This window comes from Dromiciops gliroides, chromosome 3, assembly GCF_019393635.1.
Source record: "Dromiciops gliroides isolate mDroGli1 chromosome 3, mDroGli1.pri, whole genome shotgun sequence".
Taxonomy (NCBI): domain Eukaryota; kingdom Metazoa; phylum Chordata; class Mammalia; order Microbiotheria; family Microbiotheriidae; genus Dromiciops; species Dromiciops gliroides.
Window position 1 is genome coordinate 378,358,089 of NC_057863.1, and position 22,283 is coordinate 378,380,371.

The 22,283-nt window shown below is 38.8% G+C and overlaps 1 protein-coding gene across 1 annotated transcript in view; it reads left to right on the forward strand.

Annotated features, from left to right (window-relative positions):
• The first annotated feature begins 675 nt into the window (after nt 1-675).
• The window catches only part of TMEM163 (transmembrane protein 163), a 268,328-nt gene continuing 246,720 nt past the window's right edge, over nt 676-22,283 (forward strand). Inside the window, exons 1-2 of the mRNA XM_043991105.1 lie at nt 676-1,477; nt 7,842-7,961. Coding sequence (XP_043847040.1) covers nt 1,294-1,477; nt 7,842-7,961 — 304 coding nt within the window. The 5' untranslated portion in view covers nt 676-1,293. The remainder of the gene's footprint in view (nt 1,478-7,841; nt 7,962-22,283) is intronic.

Below are 22,283 nucleotides of genomic sequence, written 5' to 3' on the forward strand. Positions count from 1 at the left end.
GGGCTACAGCAGAGGGTTTCTGTTGGGGAATGTTCTTTCCTGGGAGTAGCCTGAGATATTTTTAGGGGAAGGATAAGACCTTTGGTTTTATTTGCATAGAGTTCCTTTCATTAGTGCAAATCAGCAATTTCTCTGCAGCATCTAGTCTTAAATAATGCCTGCAAAATCAAGAAGTTAAGTGAATTGCTCAACGAGCGATCTGTCACATAACTAGCACTTGACAGCAAGATGGACTTGAACCCTGGTCTTTCTGACTGAGACTTGCTCTCAATCCAGTACACCACAGCATGCCTTGGATATGGTGGGACAGAGGACCTGTTACCACAGAGCTCTGTGACATTGGATATTCAGGAGTTCCATTTGATGCTCCCGAGGTGAGTAGGAAATTGGGCCTTGGGAAAGCAGAAAGAGAGAGATGGGAATTCACGTGACAGGTGGACAGGTGGCAGGATCTGATAGTTTTCCGAGCAAGGTGCACACGAGTCACTAAATAATGCTCGAGGTTTATGCCACAGAAAATAACATTTCCTTACACCTTGATTAAAAAAAGAAAACAAAAGATAAATTAGTAACGTTTTTCTCCCTCTTTTTTTCTCCCTTCTTCCTTTGACCTACCTCCATCCCACCCTGCAACTTTCCCATCGAATCAGAGCAGGGGCAGTGGCGTACGGGACGCAGAACCAGAGGCATAAGGGTCCCTGGGAAAAGAGAAATGCAATGCCACCCATTTTGCCTTCCTATTCCCCCAGTCTTTCCCAAGGAAGTAAAGTCAGGAGGGACCTCCCAAACCGGTTTCTGAATCTGGCTCTTCCCTTATTCGGTTCCCCTACCCCGCGTCCACGGTCCCTGTTCCCGTGCTAGGTGTCCGACACTCCCAATGACCCGCAGCTCTCCTCTCTCGGGTTTCTCTGCATGCCTCCTTTCCGCAGCGGGGCTCCCCTGCGCGCCCCGGGTTGGAGAGGGTAGAGGCGGGGTCTCTCAGTCTCTGCACCTGCCCTGAGGGCGGGGCAGGGAGCCCAGGGCCGCCCCCTTCAGGGCTGCAGCGGTGGAGCCGACGCGTGCGAAGCTCCTGCCTGCCAGCCTGCCTGCCAGCTCCAAGCCGAGTCTCCTCCTCCCCCTTCTCCCCGTGCCCTCCCTTCCCTGCCCACCAGAACGCACCTCCAGCCAGCGTCTCCCTCCAACCTCCCCTCCCTTCTCCCCTCCCCTCCCCCAGGCTCCCGCTTCGCCTAGCACTTCTTACTCTCTGGCCACGGTCTTCTGCCTCTGCAGCCTCGTCCCTCTTAGTCCCTTGCCATGGAGCCCGCCACAGCCAGGGAGCATGGCAGCCCCCCGGAGCCCAGTGCCCTGAAGCCCCCCGAGGACAGCTCGCCTTTAGCTACGGGCTCTCAGCCTTACCCAGGCCGAGAGCCACCGCAGGAGGAGCGGCATCTCCGGATCAGCGAAAGCGGCCAGTTTAGTGACGGGTTGGAAGACAGAGGTGAGTGAGCGGTAACCTTAGCTCCTCTCTTCCCATTTTCGAGCTCTTCGTTTAGCCCTCAGTCTCACAACTTCTCCACGGGCTAGGCACGGTGGGAGCGGATCAGGGCTCCTTGGACCGGGCGATTTCCACTCCTCTCAGCCAGCAGCATCTCTTCTTCTTCCCCATCTTTGGGACCAGTGTTCTGGGGGCCTCTGTCCTCCGCCCTTTTCGGGAGAAAGCTCTGGTCTCCGTCTCCTTGCGCCGAAAATAAGTGGTTCTATCTTGGAGGGATCGAAATGAAACGGCTTGCTTTGCAGCCGATCCTTCCCAAAGCCGGCTTTCTTCACTGCTACCGCTTTTGAGGATTCCAAGGAAGATGTGTGTGTGTGTGTGTGTGTGTGTGTGTGTGTGTGTGTGTATGTGTGTGGGGTTGTTTCCTCTTCTCCCCTTGGGTACCTCCATCCCTCCACCTCACCTCCCCCCCAAATGTGGCCAGCTTTCTCCTAACAACCCTTTTCGCTTTTCTACCAATTACCCTTCAGCACCACACCTAGGAACTGTCACCATCCCGCTCCACCGAGAAAAGTTTGAGGGAGACATTTCGGTCCCTGAGGCTGGGGCTTCCTTGGGACCCCGGGGCCCGTGCCTCACTGCTTGGAAATACCTAGGGTTTGAGCCCTCCAGCTGGTGGGTGCATTTCTCATTTTTCCTTGGTAGCCTGGTTACAACTCTCCTTCCAGAGGCGCGCCGACATCCCCGGTCCCTCCACCGTGGCCTTGCCAAATCATGGGGTATTCACCATCTGCGGGGGTCTTGGCTTCTTACTCAGTCATTGCTAGTTCCCCTTTTGAATATTTCCAAACGCGGATTTAGCTTTTCCGGGTTATTTCTTCGATCTTGGGGCTGTGTCCATCTCAGAGCCGAGACCTCTGGGTTCCAACACCTGAGGACAAGTGTGGGAGTACCAAAGAGAGGAAGGGACAAGGTAGCGAGAGAGAATTCGTTCTTTGTGTTACAGCTCAGGCCAATTTGTATCGCATAGTCACGTACTTTATGTCCCAGGTCATAGTGGATCTGTTTGGGTAGCAAACTTGACCCATCTTTTGGTAAAGAGAAAGGCAACACAATTTTGGAGGACAAAGGTGGCTCCTGATTGCTCTAAATCCAAGAGCTTTGCTGAATGAATCTAAAACCCAGGAGTTTATATACCAAGGCAATATGAAATATCTCTGCGGTTTATTATTGATCAGTTATCTCTCTCCTCTCAACCACCCCTTCCCAATCTGTTGTTATCACATCCCTGTAATGGCTTTTAGTAACAAAACCTAAACTCTTGACTTCTCAAATCCTTCTTTCGGTTAACTTCACGGAACGGCGATGATTTGATGATGTTCATATCTTTCTCCCCTTTCTTCTTTTTCTATCCTTCCACCCCCTTTCATCTTTTTAGGTTCAGACTGCTTGCAGAACCTAGGTCTCTGCTTCATAGCTGTACCCTTACTTCCTTTCTTTCCCAGGCAGGCACTGGTTCCTGAAGAAATAAGCACTTCACAATTTAGGATTTTTAGTTGTCTTAACAGAGCCACCTGGTCTATTCATTAATTAAAGTAGAATTTCACAAAGAATCATCAGGAGAAATTAAATTCATTTAGCCTTCCCTGACTTAGAAATCTTTATTAGAAGAAACATTCTATTATAGCTTGAGATCAATTTGTGTTTTGCAGTCTTATTTGATTTATGCCCAATTTCTATCCTTTCTCAACTGTGTGCCTGTTTGGTATTTAATGTCCTAATGCATGACCCCCATTTTTTTCCTTCTGAAATTTAAAACTGTAGAATTTCAAATAGAATGAAATGGAAACAGCAACTCCCAGAGAATCAGCAGAGAGCTTACAGACAATTGGAACTGCTCCAAATGCACCGAGTTCTGCAAATGCCTTGGCGTTTCTACCCTTCTCCTGTTTCCCATATACTTAACAAAACATTATGTAAAGGAATATTATAGGAGACCTTGCAGGTAGCAATGTTCTTGTTTTGATCATATAAGAGTTTTGAAGAAATTTTTTTACAAATTAAAACCCAAGATCTTATTTTGAGCTGAAGACAGCCAGTCACCTGCCTTGAGCTTATTTTTGTAGCATTGCAGGTTATATTTAAAAGATGGCCTATTTCTCCCCACCCCTCAAAATGATAATTTTAATAAAGTACTATTTTGTAACTTGTAGCAGAAATATGAGAAAAATCTCTCATTCCTTGGGAATTCATTCTAGGTTATTTTTGCTGGTAAACTGATTTTCATTTTTCCCCACTCCATGAGTATGAATGAATTTGCTGCCTGTTCATGAAATATGTCAATGTGTGAATTCAGTGCATGACACATACAATAGCTTGGATTTCTCATTCCTGCTTCTTTCCCACCCAGCCTTAAGTATCCTTTGCAGTATAGCTGGCTCCTTTGCCACAAGATGTTGTTCACTTGCTTTTTGAAACTGAAAGGTAAAGTAAATGCAAAGCGGTGACATTCTTTAAGGGGGAAAACAAAAGGAAAAAACTAAACCTCATTTATGGGCCAGATCCTGGACAACAAAGAGCTAAAGTTGAAGACTTCATTTTTTAAAAAAAGCAAATCATATTGTTATCTTGGAAAGTTTATTGCAGTATTTTTGTCTTTGTTTTTTAAAGTGAAACAACATGGCGTAATGGAAAGAATATTGGACCTGGAACCAGAAGAGCATGATTTGAGTCTTATCTCTGCTACTTATTGGCTATATAACTCAGGGCAAGCCTTTTTTTTTTAACTCCCTTGGTTTCAGGCTCTTCATTTTAAAGTAGGGATAATACAGGCATTGTTTACTTTATGGTGTTACTATTAGGAAAATGATCTATACACTCTAAAGCAGTATATAAATGTGAGATTATTAAGAGATTGCATATTATTTATTATTATTATTATCATCATTGACCTGAAGAGGGCCTTTGTATAGTCTTATTTCTATTTTTTTGGTAATCAGTTACTTAGAATAAGGAATCTTTGGCAATCCTGTCTGTCTACTGTGTCCCTGGATTAAATTGCCTGCTTCACAATGGCTTAAACACCTCCTGGTATTGGGGGAATGGGGATCATCTGGATTTGCTGTTGCCATACCTCTCCCTGGAAAGAAAACTGGCTTTGTAATCATAGGATCAATACTGCCTTTAACACTTATTACCTGTATAACCTCAGACAAAAGTCTCTTACTCTCCTTGTGCCTCAGTTTCCTCATTTGTACAATGGAGGTGTTGGGCTAGATGATCTTTGAGGTCCATTTTGTCCCTACGATCTTGCCCCTAAACTCCTCTCCCTCTGTTTCTAGTCTATTCGACTAGGTCCAGTCCTTTTCAGAGCTCTAAGCTTAGAATGGGCTGTTGTGAGTCAGTTGTTGAGAAATGAATGATGAAGTGATTCTTAGACTAGTCCCAAAAAATTAATTCAAGGGAGCTCACATTATAGTTGAATCAGAGAGTACTTATATAGGAGGGGAAAAGAATCAGGGATATGTTGCCTTGAAGAAGGAAGTCTCCCAGAGGCAGCTAGATGGCATTGTGGAAGAACTTAGAATAAGGAAGACCTGAATTCAAATGCTACCTCAGGCATCTTATTAGCTGTGGGATCCTGCGTGTGTGTGTGTGTGTGTGTGTGTGTGTGTGTGTGTGTGTAAATCACTTAGACATTTTCAGAATCAATTTCCTCAGTTGAAAGTGATGATAAAAATGCCACTTTATCTCATGGGATTCTTGTAGAAATCAAGTGAAATTATATATGTAAAATACTTCACAAACCTTAAAGTGATATATCCATGTTAGCTAGTTCCCTTTTTCTTAGAGCAGGGCTTATATTTAGGTAAAATTCTGAAATGAACAAAATTTCTTTGTGTGCCTATCTACCTCTGCTCTATGTGCCAAAATGTTCCTTACCTATAACTGAAGCTCCCTTAGATTTATCTTTGTACTCAGCTAGATGTGAAGAAGAAAGCAGTAAGATTGGATTGATTTTATAGTAGGGCTGAATGACAACTCATTCTCAAATGAATTCCCAACTGGTAAAATATTAGGTTGGTAGCCAAGAAAAATGAAAATATTCAGGGAATAGAGCTAAAAATCTTTTTTTTTTTTTTTTGGCTAGTGTAGTAGTATTGTATGGGTGGATTTTTGTAAGTAAGGTATTTTAAAGTTGGGAATGTCACACTTTTCTCTGCATTTTAAAGCTAATCTCTGAGCCGAACTGCTGGATTACCATGTTCTCTGCTCAGTTGGGTTCTTAGGATGGAATCTCAAACCATTTTTGGTAGGTGGATATAGGAAGGGATTGGTAGAAACAAAGAAGGTTGATCAGTTCCAGGACTGTCTTCATAGCAGTTATACTCACTGGGGAGAGAATAAGGGGTTGGTTCATGAGAGGAAAAAAATATATACTTTGATTGATTATAGGGTCAAATTGCAGCTTCATTGTGGGGGCAGACCAGTGATAAGTCAGAAAGATACCTTCTCATTCCTAGAAATTCCTCCAGGCAAATGTTGGCTGACTGGTGTGGGAGAAGAAACTTATGTTGTATCTGATGCCCGGCGTGTTGTTGGCAGTGGGTAAATTCACCATAATGAGGATAAATGTTATGAGGCTAAATAGAAAACTCAAATCTTCATAGTTTGTCTCTGAATTTTAAATCCATTTCTAAAAGGAAACCTTAGCTTCCCATTCAGCAGATAAACCTCTGAAGTACTGTCATTGTCAAAAGCATCTACCTTGTGAATTGCTTATACAAGTCAATATTCAATACAGCTTTATGCAGTGGTGAAAATCCAGTGTCAAAGATGAAAGATTTTTATTTTGTCATCTAGGGTAGCACAGAGAAATTCTGTAGGGGTAAGGGACAGTAGCAGTGAAAGGAAGAAGTACAATAAAAATCCCCAAGGTTTTCATAATCATAGCTAACATTCACATGAATGGGACAGTAATATTCAGTAAGAAGAGGTAATTTTCTACAGTTTAGGAAAGAATAGACATAGAGAAGTGCTGTATTTGAAATTAAGATTATCTTTAACTCAGGCAAAATTTGATAAGAGAAAAGATCTCTTTTATTAAAGTATGTTTATTGAAGGCAGTCTAGGGAGAAATGGCAGTGTTTATATTTTCCACTTCTAAATGTACCTGTCTGCTTTAATATGTTGCACTTTTAGACACAATAAACTGACTGGCTTTAGAAAGTATTCTCCCTCCTTGCTCTGTTTAATAACCTATCACTTTGGAATCATTTAGTCAATAAACAAGCATTTGGTCATTGCTTATTATGTGCCGGACACTGGGAAAGAAGTGAAGGAGTTCCCATGGGATTCCTACTTCTTGGATGAAATGAAAATATAGGAGATCAAGGACTAATTGATGCCCATTCATTTAGATGCTATGTGATACAGGTGATCTGTAAACCAAATACTTCATTTCTGAGTCCATTTATTAGAAAATAGAATATGTCAGGGCCTTTTTGCTTATAAACTGGGCATCTGGGGTAGTTTTCTTAATTCTAACTGGTTATTAAGGTACTGGAGTTCATTCAATGACTAGTTCATGGATTTGGTAAACTCCCATTTTACCTAGAATGGCTGGAAATTGAGGTTTGGGATAACAGAGACTAGATGGGTGATAACTTTTTAGATAATTAGAGTATAATAAAATACAATGACCACTGAAGCTATAGTGAATATAATCTTGCAGGCACTTGTAATACTTCAGTCTTATCAATGAAAAAGTATACAATTTGGTATCATGAATGTTGAAGGTAGGAAATTGGATGAAATCTTTCCTACATAGGCATTTTTCTTTTTCTATATTCTGTAAGCATTCCAGAAAAATTCCCAATATCCACTGTTTACTTTTTGGTTTCTCAAGGTTTTAACTTGATTTACTAGATAACTACAAGGTACTCAGTTATGTGAAGAAAAGGGACAACTGTCTCAAATTTTTTTTTGGGGGGGGCTATTTAGGTTAAGAAAAACAGGAATTTTGTCATTGGTTCATTGCTTTTGTGTGTAGTACTAGATAGTACTAGATAGCTCTTGCTCAGACGATCAGGTGGATAGATAAATTCAAATTAACACCTACTCCTGGGGAAAAAATTGAAAGGTTATAGCTTCTTAAAAGTGGAACTTCAACATCATCTTCATATATAAAGGGTAGCATTATCATAATCAGTCTTTAAGATTGGTCTTAATGACCTCATTATAACTACCAAAGTTGCTAAATTTACATTTAAGAATTGATTAGGCATTGTTAAATCTGGTTATAGGTTTCTTAAGAGAGAAATAAATGAGTTCCCTGTTTATTAATTTTTTTCTTTATTTTTCTTGTCAGGTTTACTAGAAAGCAGCACAAGACTAAAACCCCATGAAGCTCAGAACTACAGAAAAAAGGCATTATGGGTATCCTGGTTCTCCATCGTTGTTACCTTGGCATTGGCAGTGGCTGCCTTTAGTGAGTATTGAATAAATTACAAAGCCATACATACACACTAGCCTTTTAAAAAGTGCTCACATTGGAGGGGCATCCCTTTTGATTTAGTTCAAGATGATTTGGAACACTTTAGTAGCTCTCTGGTGAAGTATGGTCTTTATATTTTAGTAAAATAAGGAAAAGCTATTATTTTCTTTTCTGTAGAGAGAAGTGATGGTCAAGAAGAAATCAGTGGGGGCTTTGGTGCTAATCAGAATATATATATAACATATATATATATATGAAAATATATGGTGGTTATCAGTTGAAAAAGGAAAAATATTCTGTTGGTAGATTGCCTTCAGCCTTGGATGACAAATATAACAAATACATATCCTTGACATTCATCTCTTGAACCTAATGCAGACAGATGAATGAAACATTGTATGGTATTTTTTCTCACTTTCCTCACTATTGTGCATATATATTTTGGAATGGCATTGTGTGAAGACTTCAGTTTTTCCTCTGCTTAAAACGCCCCCAACAGATTCTTATTTGTAGTATCTACCAAAAGAAAAAATATTAATTTCAATCAAGAACAAATAATTAAAGAAAATGGAATTTCCTCTGTGCATAGAAAATCATGTTTTTTCATTTAAAAATTCTGTGGCATGAATTTCTTTTGCAAATGTTTGCCATAATGAGAACTGTGCACAGTGGATGTTTTTATTCATTATTAAGAGATTCATGTGCTCAAGCAGTGACACATTGGAGCTCAGTTTCCATATAAAAACATTGTGTGTGTGTGTGTGTGAGTGTGTGTGTATGTGTGTATGTGTGTGTGTTTACACACTGGGGGGAGAGAACAATTTATTTCCCTTTTGAGAATACTTTATCACCTTAACAGAAAGATCTAGGTTGTAAATGACATATATCACCCAAGATGTCTGAATCAACATTCTTCAGAATCGAGTGTGTATATATACAATATGTATATGATGGGGGTTGGGGTTGGGAGTGATGGGAGAGGGAAGCAGCAAATTATGCTTTCTAGAAGCTGCTCCAGCATGTGTGTTGTTCTAATCGGTAATGTTGGACCTGCCGCTGGAAGTTGGTGTTAGCTCCCAAGAGGGATTATTAGGATTTGACCAAATGCTCCCTTTAAAACTTGGCATATATTACTTGAAGCAGTTTTATATTAGAAACACATTCCATTCCTTGGCTCCAGAAACAAACATTTAAAAGTAAGCCACAATGCATTAGAGAATATAAACATTTATGAGGGAGTTAGAAATCTAATCAAGAGAAATTATTATTTCTGGAATCTTGTCCCCCCACCACCACCCTGACTCTTTTCCAGCTGAAATCAGATAAACAAGCCTGTCTGTTGTCCCCCAAGGATGATTTGGTTGTGGTGGTTGTGTTAGACTCTATGGATCAGACATCATAATTTACATATGTAAAGGAAGTGGATCAGATGAAAGATGGTTGAATTGGGAAGGAGCATAATGGCTATTCAAGCACTTCCATGCCTAATAAAGCCATTGTGGCTTTATTATTTGTGTGTCTGAGGAAACAAATATAAAGATATATTGAGGAAATCTCTTTTGTTTAGGGAGGACTTTATTAGATATAGCAAGGGGAAATAATGTTAGAAAAAACAACTTGTTAGGGAATAGAGATTTTTACATTAAAGATCAGGTAGGTTATCTTATAAATGTTACATTTCCTCTTCTGGAATGGAAAATGACTGCCACTCCTGTATCTCCCTTTCCCCTAATAAAAAATGTTGAATAAAATGCGGAGAAATTGAAGGTTGAATTTATTCCCCAAAGGATCTTTATTCCTTTATCTTAGCAATTGTTCTAGCTAAACATGAATAGTATTGCTACTTCCTTATCTTTAGTGCTAAATAATAAAAGAATATATATGTATGTATGTGCATATACATATATACACACTAGGCTATATGGCTGCATCATGTAATAATCATGTATATACTATATACACACACATACACACAGAGGTCCAGATCCTTTGCATAGAGATTCTCTTCAATGAATCACTTCCATGGCTTGTTGATCCCACTGAGATAATTCTGGGAACATCCAAAGTTAATTGCATTCCATGTATTTAATGGCTAACCATACCAGCAGGCCCAAGCTAGAAAAAACATTGAAAATATAAGATAGATATTTAGGGCAGAAATACACGGTAAAGAAACAAACCATCACTGCCCATATTTCCAGTGAATGGCTACCTCATATCCACTCCCCTTTCCAGTAACTGGGGATATAATTACCTCCATAGGCGTAAAACTCTTATAGGAAAGGCTTGGCCAATGTCTCTCTGCAGCTAGAGACAAAATGAGATGCTATAGTGTACGTAGTTCCTGCAATTTTGCTCATTCCTCTAGTGAATCTACAGCTAGAGTACTCTAGATGTTTTCTTTCCTTGCTTCATGGGGTCTCAGGAACATTTCAGACTCTGCCATAATTATCCCCATTTTCCCTCATGACTCCCTTCTTCCTTTTCAAAAGCTGATATTTCTCCCTAATTAATAGTTGTGTCATGGGTACATGATATCATGGGAAATAGAATCCTTATTCTCTTTCAGTGCATGCTTGTGTTTTGGGTTCAAGTATTCTAGGAAATAAAGCCTTTTCCTATCAGCCATGCCATTTGCATACTTAATTTGAGAATTTCACTTATAGGATGGTGTACCAGTTTCATTCATAAACATACACACATATACATACACGTATATAACTGGTACATCATTTATATACACATAAACACATATAAAACACACCGTTCTCTAAGTGAAAATTTTAAATAATGTAAATAACATGCCTGATAGGAAAAGGCTTGATTTCTTAGAATACTCTCTCTCTCTCTCTGTGTATGTATGTATGTATGTATGTATGTATGTATGTATGTGTGTATGTGTGTATGTGTGTATGTGTGTATGTGTGTATGTATGTTGTTATTGTTGTTTAGTTGTTTTTTGGTTGTGTCTGACTCTTTTTGACTCCATTTTGGGGATTTTCTTTGGCAAAGATCTTGGAGTGGTTTGCCATTTCCCTCTCTAGCTCATTTTATAAATGAGGAAACTGGGACAAACAGGGTTAAGTGACTTGCTCAGGATCACACAGCTAGTAAGTGTCAGAGGCCAGATTTGAACTCAGGAAGGGGAGTCTTCCTAACTCCAGGCCCCATACTCTATCTACTGTACAATAAACTGCATATCTTTATATTTATATCTATAATCTATGAATATATACTACAGATCTATATCTAAATATATCTATATCTATCTTTCTACACCCATATGGATATGTATTATGGATATATATGTATATATGTGTGTGTATATACACACATGTATGTATATATAAATAGTATACAAGCTATACCATTTGTAGTGTGTTAGGCTAGCTTTTCTTTAATAGGCACTGAAAGCATCCTCAGGGGACTAAAGAGCCAGGCTATTGATATCACTTCCTGATCATCTCAATACAAAAGAGCCACAAGGAGCTTTAGGTTGATTCTGCAGCTTGGCTGATAGACCACAATGGGCAACGTTGATAGGGGAGCTTTACTCAGCTAAGTCAACTTGGGACATCCTTAATGCATAACCTTGTTAAATATTCTTTTCTTGTTATAGTTAAATAAATCTCCTCTCCATCCACTGCATTACCTTTAGTAAAGAACAAGTACTTTGTGTAAATCTTTTGTTAACTGTTGAATGATCTATGAGTGTTTCATTTAATTTCATTCCAATATTGATCATAAACACCTAGGGTCACTAGTAGTGCCTAGTACTGCAGGCATTGGTCTAAGTAAGGCTCAGCCTAGGTAACATCCATCTTTTTTTTTTTTTTTTTGGTGAGGCAATGGGGGTTAAGTGACTTGCCCAGGGTCACACAGCTAGTAAGTGTTAAGTGTCTGAGGCTGGATTTGAACTCAGGTACTCCTGACTCCAGGCCCAGCATTCTGGGCCCTAGGTACCTTCTATTCTAGTGGAAATAAAGTCTTTCTCTCATTCTGCAGATGTCTTGTTTCCAATGTATCTGCCCTTGACCTATCATGACTTCTTTTTAGCAGGTTTGGTCCAGTGAGGCTTAATTAGACTTGTTTTCCTTTTTTATCTCAGTGGCCCAAACTTTAGGATATTGGGGCCATGCAAGATCAACTTTTGTTTTGTTATCCCTTGATCAGGTTTGTTTTTACATCCTTGATTAATCAGAACAACTTAGTAACTGGGAGGGTGTTCTTGCTACTCTTCCAGCATTAGGAACAACCATATTGTTTTGTTACATGATGCAGCCATGTAGCCCAGTGGGTAGAGCACTGGACTTGGAGTCAGGAAGATCTGAGTTCAAACCCAACCTTAGATGCTAACTAGCTATGTGATCCTGGGTAAGTCACTTAACCTCAATCAGTATCTTTCCTCACCCCAAAAATACCTCACAGAGTTGTTGTGAGGCTCAAATGAGAGAATATACATCAAATGCTTTGCAAACCTTAAAGTACAATATTAATGCCAACTATTATTATTGCCAACCTAATGAACTCTACAATCACTGCATTGCTTTTTGAAATGGTCTTTCCAATCCAACCAAAAAGCTAGAAGCTTTTTTGTCCCACTTTGGGAAGTTAGGAACTTCATGTACTTATCCCCTATACTCTTGGTGCTACCAAATTAATTGTCCAGTTCCTGAAAACATTTGGGGACAGTAATCCTATGATGCTTCATCTTTAGGGTCTATATGATGGCTAAGTTGACTCTCTAGTAATCTACATTTCTCTGCTGCAGTTCTGGCAAATAAAAGTAAAAACCTGAATTCATAGCCGTCTTCCAAACTTGATTGGGGCAGGGGATTAAAGGGCCAGGCTTTGATATCGTTTCCTGATCATCTGAGTAAGAGAGGGTCAAGATACTCCAAGTAGGTTCTCATTTTGGGCTGATCGACCCCAATGGGCAAGTCAGGCAGGAGAGCTGTACTCAGCTGAATCAAGTTGGGACATCCTTTCTGTATATCAGTTGACTATTCTTCTCTTGTTATGACTAAATAAATCCTTCCTCCTCACTCCCCACTACATTGCCTTTATAAATGATCCTCTGTCTCCCCCAATCAAGCATGTCTTAGGCACAAAACTTCACAGAAAATGTAGTCCTTGCATTTCTCCAATCAACACATGTATTTGGTCTAAGCATCCCAAGAAACAATCTTTTCTCTAGTAGTCATGCCTTTGACACTTATGTTTCTTTATGGGCATTAAAACTAGATGAATTAATGTCTTCCCCCCACCAAAGGCATAAAGTATGATGTTTTTAATAATACAATTAAACTAAGTACTTGTGGTATTAATAGGACAGTCACATTAACCAGATCATTTCAAACCTTCTAGTTGTGATGACCCAAATGTATGAGCAATAGGTATTTTAGGTCCCATACAAAGCGTCATCTACACTTTGAATTTAAGTTCTTTTGTGTGCTGTACATTTCAGAGGCTATCCTTTTCCTGGTGCTGTGACTGATGTTTGGAAAAGCAGTCCTAACTAAGGAATCGAAACAGATTGTATTCAGAGATTCAGGATAAATTGAAATGTGTCTAAAGGAAAATTTCAAGTTTCAGAAAAGGTGACACAGAATGAAAAATAAAGTGACACAAAAAAGCATAGAGATAATATATTCCAAAAACCCAGACCATGGTGTGATGCCCTAACCTAGTTTGACAAGTCACCACTTTGTTTTTTCCTCAGCAAAAATTAGTTGGTAGAACAAACTGGTGTGGTGTTTGCAAAATATCAAAACATTCTGAGATATTAGTTGAAAAATAAGTCTTTGGTGTGTCAAAGCATTCACATGGTCTTTATTTCCCCAGCCAGTTGGTTTTGTTGTTGTTGTCATTGATCCAGAAGCATTTATTCTTAAAAAAATACATTTTATTTATGCAGTCTATCTTTACATAACCTTATTTCTGCACAAGAAAAGACCCCTTAATTTCCTTTTAAATTGGACTCTTTCATTTGACTAGAGGCATTGATTAGAAATAGGGGTAGCCATGATGGGAAAGATGAGGAAGGATGGCTGCTCTGTGTGTAGATGCATAGACACAGAGTTAATTAATCTGTTTGGATCTCTGGTTCTTCATATATGCAAAAGGGAGAGACTGGAAATAACAGGTGTATACTAACTTCTTGTTGACTGACTCTGTAAGAGGAGGTACTTCTAGTCACAGATCTTTCCAGCAGAAGTTATTTCCCACTTTACAAATCTTATAACAATTTGTACTTCTTTTATGCATTTAAAGTGTTCCAATCTATACAAAATTTATGCACCTAATTTTTTATTGAATTATGAGCTCTTTGAGGCCAGAGATGCTGTCTTATTTCTTAATTGATCTTTGTATCTGCCTAGCATAATGTCTTAAAATAAGATTTTTCTTAAATGCCTATAGATTTGAATTAGTTAAATAAAAAATAATTATCCTAATTGAGCAACCATCAGTGAAAATCATCAAATTTCAGACTGGAAGGGAATTTAGAGGTCATCTAGTCCAATTACATAATTCTACAAATTAGGAAACTGAGGCACAAAGAAGGTACAGTGATTTGTTCAAGGTCAAACAGATAAATAGAAGAGCTGGGATCTGCAATTAGGTTTTCTAATTTTAAATCTAGTGCTCTTTCTAGTAGGCCGTGTAAATTTTTCCCCCAAGACAGCTACCTTACTTGTGTTGCTATCAGTGAACTGTTGTGACCATTATCAACTATATATGATAATCAAATATTATCAAACATATCTCAAGTATCCAATAATTATCAGTAGCATTGCATTGGATTGGTGTAACAGATGCTTTTACATCTAAAGTAGTTAGAATACTTCGGTATATATTTGGCTGACTTTTTATATTATCATTGTGAATTTTAGGGATAGGCATGGTTATTTCCATTTTACAGATTAGCACACTGGAGAGGAAGGGAAGGAGGAAGAAAATGAGGATTTTGTTGTTCTTGTTATTCAGATATTTTACTCATGTCCAGCTCTTTATGACTCCATTTGGGTTTTTCTTGACAAAGATACTAGAATGGCTTGCCATTTCCTTCTCCAGCTCATTTTACAGATGAAGAAACTGATGCAAACAGGGTTAAGTGACTTGACCAGGGTCACAGAGTTAGTAAGTGTCCAAAGCCATATTTGAACTTTGGTCTTCTAGACTCCAGGCCCAATATCCTATCCATTGCATCTGAAGTTAAGTGTCTTGTCCAAGATCACATAAGATAGCAGTTGAGCTCTGAATAAAACCTGTTCTGACTGAGATCAGTGCTTACTAAACCCAAAGCATCGGAAAGGTTAACTACTCCCATATATAGATCTGGTGTGAATTTTTAAAAACATAAAATGTCTTTGGAAAAAGTTATATTCTAGCATGGAATAAAATTGTTCTCCTCCCTTAAAAGACTACTGGTAGGGGGCAGCTAGGTGGCACAGTGGATAGAGCACCAGCCCTGGAGTCAGGAGTACCTGAGTTCAAATCCGGCCTCAGACACTTAACACTTACTAGCTTTGTGACCCTGGGCAAGTCACTTAACCCCAATTGCCTCACTGAAAAAAAAAAAGACTACTGGTACCTTTAAACCTATATTCTGAAATCTGGATCTATATTTTGCCAGATTTGGATTGTAAGGGGATCTAGTATAGATATCCTAGACTAGATCAAACCCAAGCTCACAGTATTTCATTTTAGAGGATTGAAATGGTTTCCTCAAGGAATGTAAACCACTCTAGAATGGGTTGGCAGCCATTTAAGGGAGAAGAGCCATTTTTGGGGGGGTAATAGCTACATTATATGTCAATAGCTACATTATATTAATAACTAAAAATGTCAGAGAAATTATAGACCAACCCTCTATACTGGTGTGTATATTAATTTTGTTGACTCAAGTTAATGAGACCGCTTAGCATAGTAGATAGAATGTTGGACTTTAAGTCAGAAAAACCTGGGTTCATCTTGTGCCTCTAACACTTATTGAGAGATCATGGTTAAAGGATTCAATCCCATTTTGTAAGGAAATCTCCCTTTAAACTACTAAATAAATGTAGTTTACTATTAAAAAAAGATGAATAGGATGCTGTCAGAAAAACCTGGATTCATCTTGTGCCTCCAACACTTATTTAGTGATAATGGTTAAAACATTCAACACCTCTGAGCCTCAGGGAACTTTCTAAGATGAAAAAAATTATAAACAAGTTTTGAACCATGTCATTGGGAGGTGTCTCCACATTAATGAAAACATAAACCTTTGATATATTTATGAGGTCACATAAAAAATCTCTTCATTTAACCCAGAAGCAGCTAGGTCAGGCAGTAGGTAGAGTGCTGGGACTGAAGTCAGAAAGACCTGAGTTCATATTCAAACTCAGACATTTAACTAGCTGAATGATCTTTGACAAGTCACTTAACTTCTGACTCAATTTCTTTAACCATAAAATAGAGATAAAATTAGCACATACCTCCCAGGGTTGTTGTTAATATCAAATGAGATAATATTTATAAAGTATTTGGTATAATATCTGACACATAACAGGCACTATAGAAATGTTATCTATTATTATCATCATTTATTACATTATTAAGTGCCTACTATGTGTTAAGCATTGTGCTAGTCACTAGGAATGGAAAGACAAAAATTCAACGTGAGATTCAGAGCTGGAAGTATCCTAAGAGGCTCTTGATTCTAACTACCTCATTTTACAGAGGAGAATAAGAGACTAAGAGAGTTTAATTGACTTTCCCAGGATTACACAGCCAATTAGTGTTTGAGGTAGGACTTGTAACCTTATCTTCTTGATTTCAAATGCAGTGATTATCCATTACACAATCTATGTGGTTCCAGGAGACCACAAAAACATACAACCTGGTTGCATGCAGAAGAACACCATGAACACTTGAGTTCCTGCCTACAAGGAGCTTATATTCTATTATGTAAGGGTGGGGGCGGGGAGGAGGAAGACAAAATGTACATAGAAAATTAAAAACAAAATGTAAGTGTAACCTATGAATCAATAAACATTTATTGAGTACCTGCTATGTGCCAAACACTGTGCTAAGTGCTGGGGATATGAAGAGAAACGAAGCTAGGCCTTGTCTGCAGTAAATAAAAAGTAAATTTCAGAATGGAGGGAGTAGACACTAACACCCAAAGGGATCCTATTATGCTTCCTTTGCCTGAGCTCTAAAAGGAGTCAAGAATTCCATGAGGAAGAGGGGAAGAGGGGAAGAGGGAGAACTTTCTCAGTAAAGGGGACAGCCTCTGTAAAGGTACAGAAATATAAGACAGAATTTGCAAGTGGATCAGTTTGACTGGAATGTAGCATGTATAGAAGAAGGTAATATACCATTAGTCTGGAAAGGTAGGCTAGAGCCAAATTGTGAAGGAGTTTAAGCACCAAACATAAGTCTATATTTTATTTAAGACAGTGGTTCTTGCCCCAGGATCCATGGGCCCCATAAGAGGTTTCAGCGAGTCTTTGTACTTGGACAGGACAAAAAAATACAGCTTAATTTCAATGTAACTGGTTTCTTTTGTAATCTATTTTATTTTATGCATTTTAATGAGAAAGGGCCTGGAAGTTTCACCAAACTGCCAAAGGGGTCCATGAGACACAAAAAGGTTAAGGGGCAAGAGGGAGCCACTACTGCTTCTTGAGGTGGGGTATAACATTGTCAGACCTGTGCATTAGAAATAACAATTTAGAAGCTAGATTGGAGAGGGGGAGGCTGAATGCAAAGAGGTCAGACGCTGATTAGAAGGCACAATTGAAGAGGACCCAAACAAGTGTGGTGGCCATGTGAGTGAAGAAAAGGGGTGGGATACAGGATATTTTGTGGAGGTGATTTCTGCCAGGTACAGCACCTGACTAGATGTGAGGGAGAAGGAGAAGATGAGGATTACTTTCAGGTTTCAAAGTCAAATTCAAAAGGATGGTAGATGGAAGGATAATTTCCCCCACAAAGTTTTTCGTCAAAGTTAATTGGTTCTGGTTTGGACACACTGAGTTTGAGATACCTATGGAGTGAGCAGTTCAAGATATTGAGTCTAGGGTAAACTCACAAAACCATCTAGCTGTAGGTAGAGTTCCTAGAGTTGGAACTGACATTGGTAGAAGAAAGACTCGCATTAAAGAAATCACAGTTCCTTGAAATATTGAAGTATAATAGACAGAATATTTATTTGTTATTTACAGAAAGTCCTTGTGATAATGTGGCCTTGGAACTAGGGATGGGTGAAGAAGATGAATATTTCTTATAGCTTCCCATGAACTCATGAGTATAATGACTTTATTAGATTAGATTAGATTGTTATCTGGGATGGTAGGGAAAACTTGAGCCAGAGATGAAGTTATGGGGCAGAACAAAGAAGAGATAGGAAGAAAAAGAGGAGTAAGGAAATATGGTGACAAATGAACCCAGAGATATTGGGTAATTGCTGAAAACAAGGACGGGACAATGATAAAGGAGAAAGGAGGATCTGCACTTTGAGCACCAGGCCTGGAGTAAAGAAGACTCATCTTCCTGAGTTCAAATCTGGCTTTGGACACTTACTAGCTGTGTGACCCTGGGCAAATCAATTAATTCTGTTTGCCCAAGTTTCCTCATCTGTAAAAGGAGCTGGAGAAGAAAATGGCAAACCGCTCCAATATCCTTGCCAAGAAAACTCGAAATGGGGTCACGAAATGACTGGAAATGACTGGAAGTGACTGAAATGATCAAACGACAATGATGACAAGAAGAAAGAAGAAAGAAGAAGAAGAAGAAGAAGAAGAAGAAGAAGAAGAAGAAGAAGAAGAAGAAGAAGAAGAAGAAGAAGAAGAAGAAGAAGAAAGAGTCGCAGAACCTGGGTTTGAATCCTGGCTCTGGTGCAATTGTGTGACCTTAGACAAGTCATTTCTCTGTGGACCTCAGTTTCCTAATTTGCAAAATGAGGAAATGAGACCTAATAACCTCTAGACTCCCTCTAGCTTTCAATCCTGGCTTATATATAATTGGGTGTGATAAAGGATGAAATGGCTTAGTTAAAGATTCATTGTGCCTATGTTTGTAATGTGTATTTACCTGCTAATGAGATAATAACACACAAAAACAATTCATTGATTGATTTTGGCTGAAATAACCAGCAACCATGCTTAAAGAACCACAAGTATTGTCTACCACTGCTTGATGATCCTTTTCTTAGAAAATCTTAGTTATGAATCTCTTATCCCCAACATCTTTATCACCTCTCTTTTTCCCTGTTTTTCTCCCTTCTGTCTCACGAGCAGACATATTCATTTCTTTTGTAAGTTATATATTTTGTTTTATGGATTTTAAAACATTATTCGGAGAAGGAGTCTGCCAAAGGGGTCCATAGCATAAATAGTTAAGAATCCCTGTCTGAGGGGCAAGAGAGATCCATTAAAGCTTCTTGAGGTGGGGCATAACATGGTCAGATCCATGCATTAGGAATATTAATTTAACAGCTGTGTGGAAAAGAGATAGGAGAAGGGGAGACTGAATGCAGAGAGGTCAGAGGCTGATTACAAGGCATTATGGCAATAGTTCAGGCAAGAGGCTCTGAGGACCATAACTAGGGTGCTGTCATGCCATCTCTCCCTTGGAAGGTGATCTGTTTCTCTTACTAGGTATGAGTTTTAAAAGGGGTGAACCTAAGATGCCTGGCCCTGTCCTATGCCACCTGCATTTGAAATCCTTGCAGAAGACCAGAGTAAACTGATGTCTGGCCCAATACCCTCTGTAGTATAGGAGGCAGACTGTAGCTGGCCTTTCTGTATCCCACACATCCTGTCACTAGCCTGTGTGTTAGAGCCATTTATGCATCTTTTCCCCCCTTTACTATAGAGAAATAGGAATAGAAGTTATATAGAGAATTACAGTCTTAAAGCCAGCTAATAAAATGACCCTTTTGGTTTTATTTCAGGGTGGTTAGACTTCTTAATAGTTCCAAGATATTAAGAGAGGCAGTGCAGTCACCCTTATTCACTAATCTTTTTTCAGTCCATGATGCTTCATGAACTTGCTTCAAGACACAAGCCATATATGATTTACTTAATTGTACAGCCTAGTGAGTTTTAAAATTCTCTATTGCAAACTCCAGTTTTAAACATTTAACCTCATAATCTATTTTTTTTTTGCGGGCAATGAGGGTTAAGTGACTTGCCCAAGGTCACACAGCTAATAAGTGTCAAGTGTCTGAGGCCAGATTTGAACTCAGGTTCTCCTGAATCCAGGGCTGGTGCTTTATCCACTGTGCTACCTAGCTACCCCTGATCTCATAATCTATTAATGTTGAAGTATCCACAGGGCATAGAGCAGTACCTGGCTTGTTGCCAGGTTCTCATCCCCTACCCCTCCCCTGCCCATGAACACATCCATACTCCACACACATATACAGAGAGTACATTTCAAAATGAGATCTTTTGCCTATCCTTTACCTTTTGCTTTTCCAAAATCTGTGCCCAGATTCTGTGTTTAGGTTCCTTCAAAGTCACTGGAAATTAAAACAGTGCTTTATTACATTTCTGGGAATCTGGTGAGTATGAACTGAATGAGTGGCGAGAACAGACATTGGAACTCAGTAGATATGAATTTGAGGGAACTTTCTGGCTCTAACATTTTATGATGACAGTGCCATTCATTGTCATTAGCATTAGATGCAGAGGTGCCCAGCCCATACGAGGTGCTTAATAAATATTTATTGATTGATTGCTGGAGCTGGCTTATACTAAACTTGTGAAAGCGTAGTGTTAAATTTTTGTTGTGAGCATCTGTATCTTAATTGGCAAAATGCTACAAATCAGAGCTTGATTTATAGTTTTGTTGATTGTCTAGGCTTAAGAAAGTAATGAAAACTGTTAATAATGCAGATTAAACTTAGTATCTTTTCAAAGAGCTGATTGTTAAACATTTCCCAATACACCACTTCTTCTTCTTCTTCTTCTTCTTCTTCTTCTTCTTCTTCTTCTTCTTCTTCTTCTTCTTCTTCTTCTTCTTCTTCGTGGGGTAATGAGGATTAAGTGACTTGCTCAAGGTCACACAGCTAATAAGTGTCAAGTATCTGTGGCCGGATTTGAACTCAGGTCCTTCTGAATCCAGGGCCAGTGCTTTATCCACTGTACCACCTAGCTGGCCCCTACCAATACACTCTTGACTAGATCACAATTTCTTTCAGCTCAATTTTATATAGTCTGAAGTCTCCTACAAAATCATAAGCCTCTTGTGGACAGGGATTTTGTCTTCTATAATGGGGGGAGAAAGAGCATTAAAATTTAACCTCAACTTTTCTAAATCACAGAAAATTCTATGTCAGTACTTCAATGTCTATATATATGTCTATATATATATATTGGTGAGGCAATTGGGGTTAAGCGACTTGCCCAGGGTCACACAGCTAATAAGTGTCAAGTGTTTGAGGCTGGATTTGAACTCAGTTCCTCCTGACTCAAGGGCTAGTGCTCTATCCACTGTACCACCTATCCACCCCTTCAATGTATATATTTGAATAAAATTACATGAAAAAAATTATTAGATATCTGGGAAATATTGATTGGTATGTCATAAATTCTTTCTGGAAGACTTTAAAACACTTACCTTAGATATTATGTTATTCTTAATGTTCTTGTTATCACATCCTACAATGACTTCAATCTCATAATAGCCAATATTTCTTGGACAATGGGCAACTGCTCTGTCCAGAAGTTCTCCTATGCCCTATGAGTAAATGGATTGAAATCCTTTTGCCTGATTTGGGTGATAAACTGCTGAGAGTGGATGGAATTTCTGAATAGGAAATTTTGGAAAAACTTTTCTTAACTTTAATGACACTGAAAGTTCTACCTGATATATTTACTATATGCCAGGCACTATTTAACCTCTGACTTTTCCAGCAGCTTTCAATTTGTCAGGTACAATGTGTTTTTGTTCTTGATTTTAAAGTCTTTTCCCTGTTGTTTAAAAAAAATTTGATTTCCTGACATAGCTAAAACTTTCCACACCAAATACTTTTTATTTTAAAGTTTTGGTGACTTTGTAACCATTAATAGGATAAAAATATATTTAAAATTTGTGAACATATTGAATTTGATTCCTATTTCGTTAAACACCAAATTCTGTAAAACAAGATAATAAATGTCGACTTCTAAAGAAAGAAACCTCAAGTGGAATTTTAAAACTGGTTCCAAAAATGAAAGCCTGAAGATGTGACTGTCCTTGATGACTGTCCTCTTTATTTTTTCTTTTCTTTCTTTCTTTTCTTCTTTTCTTTCTTCCTTTCTTCCTTCCTTCCTTCCTTCCTTC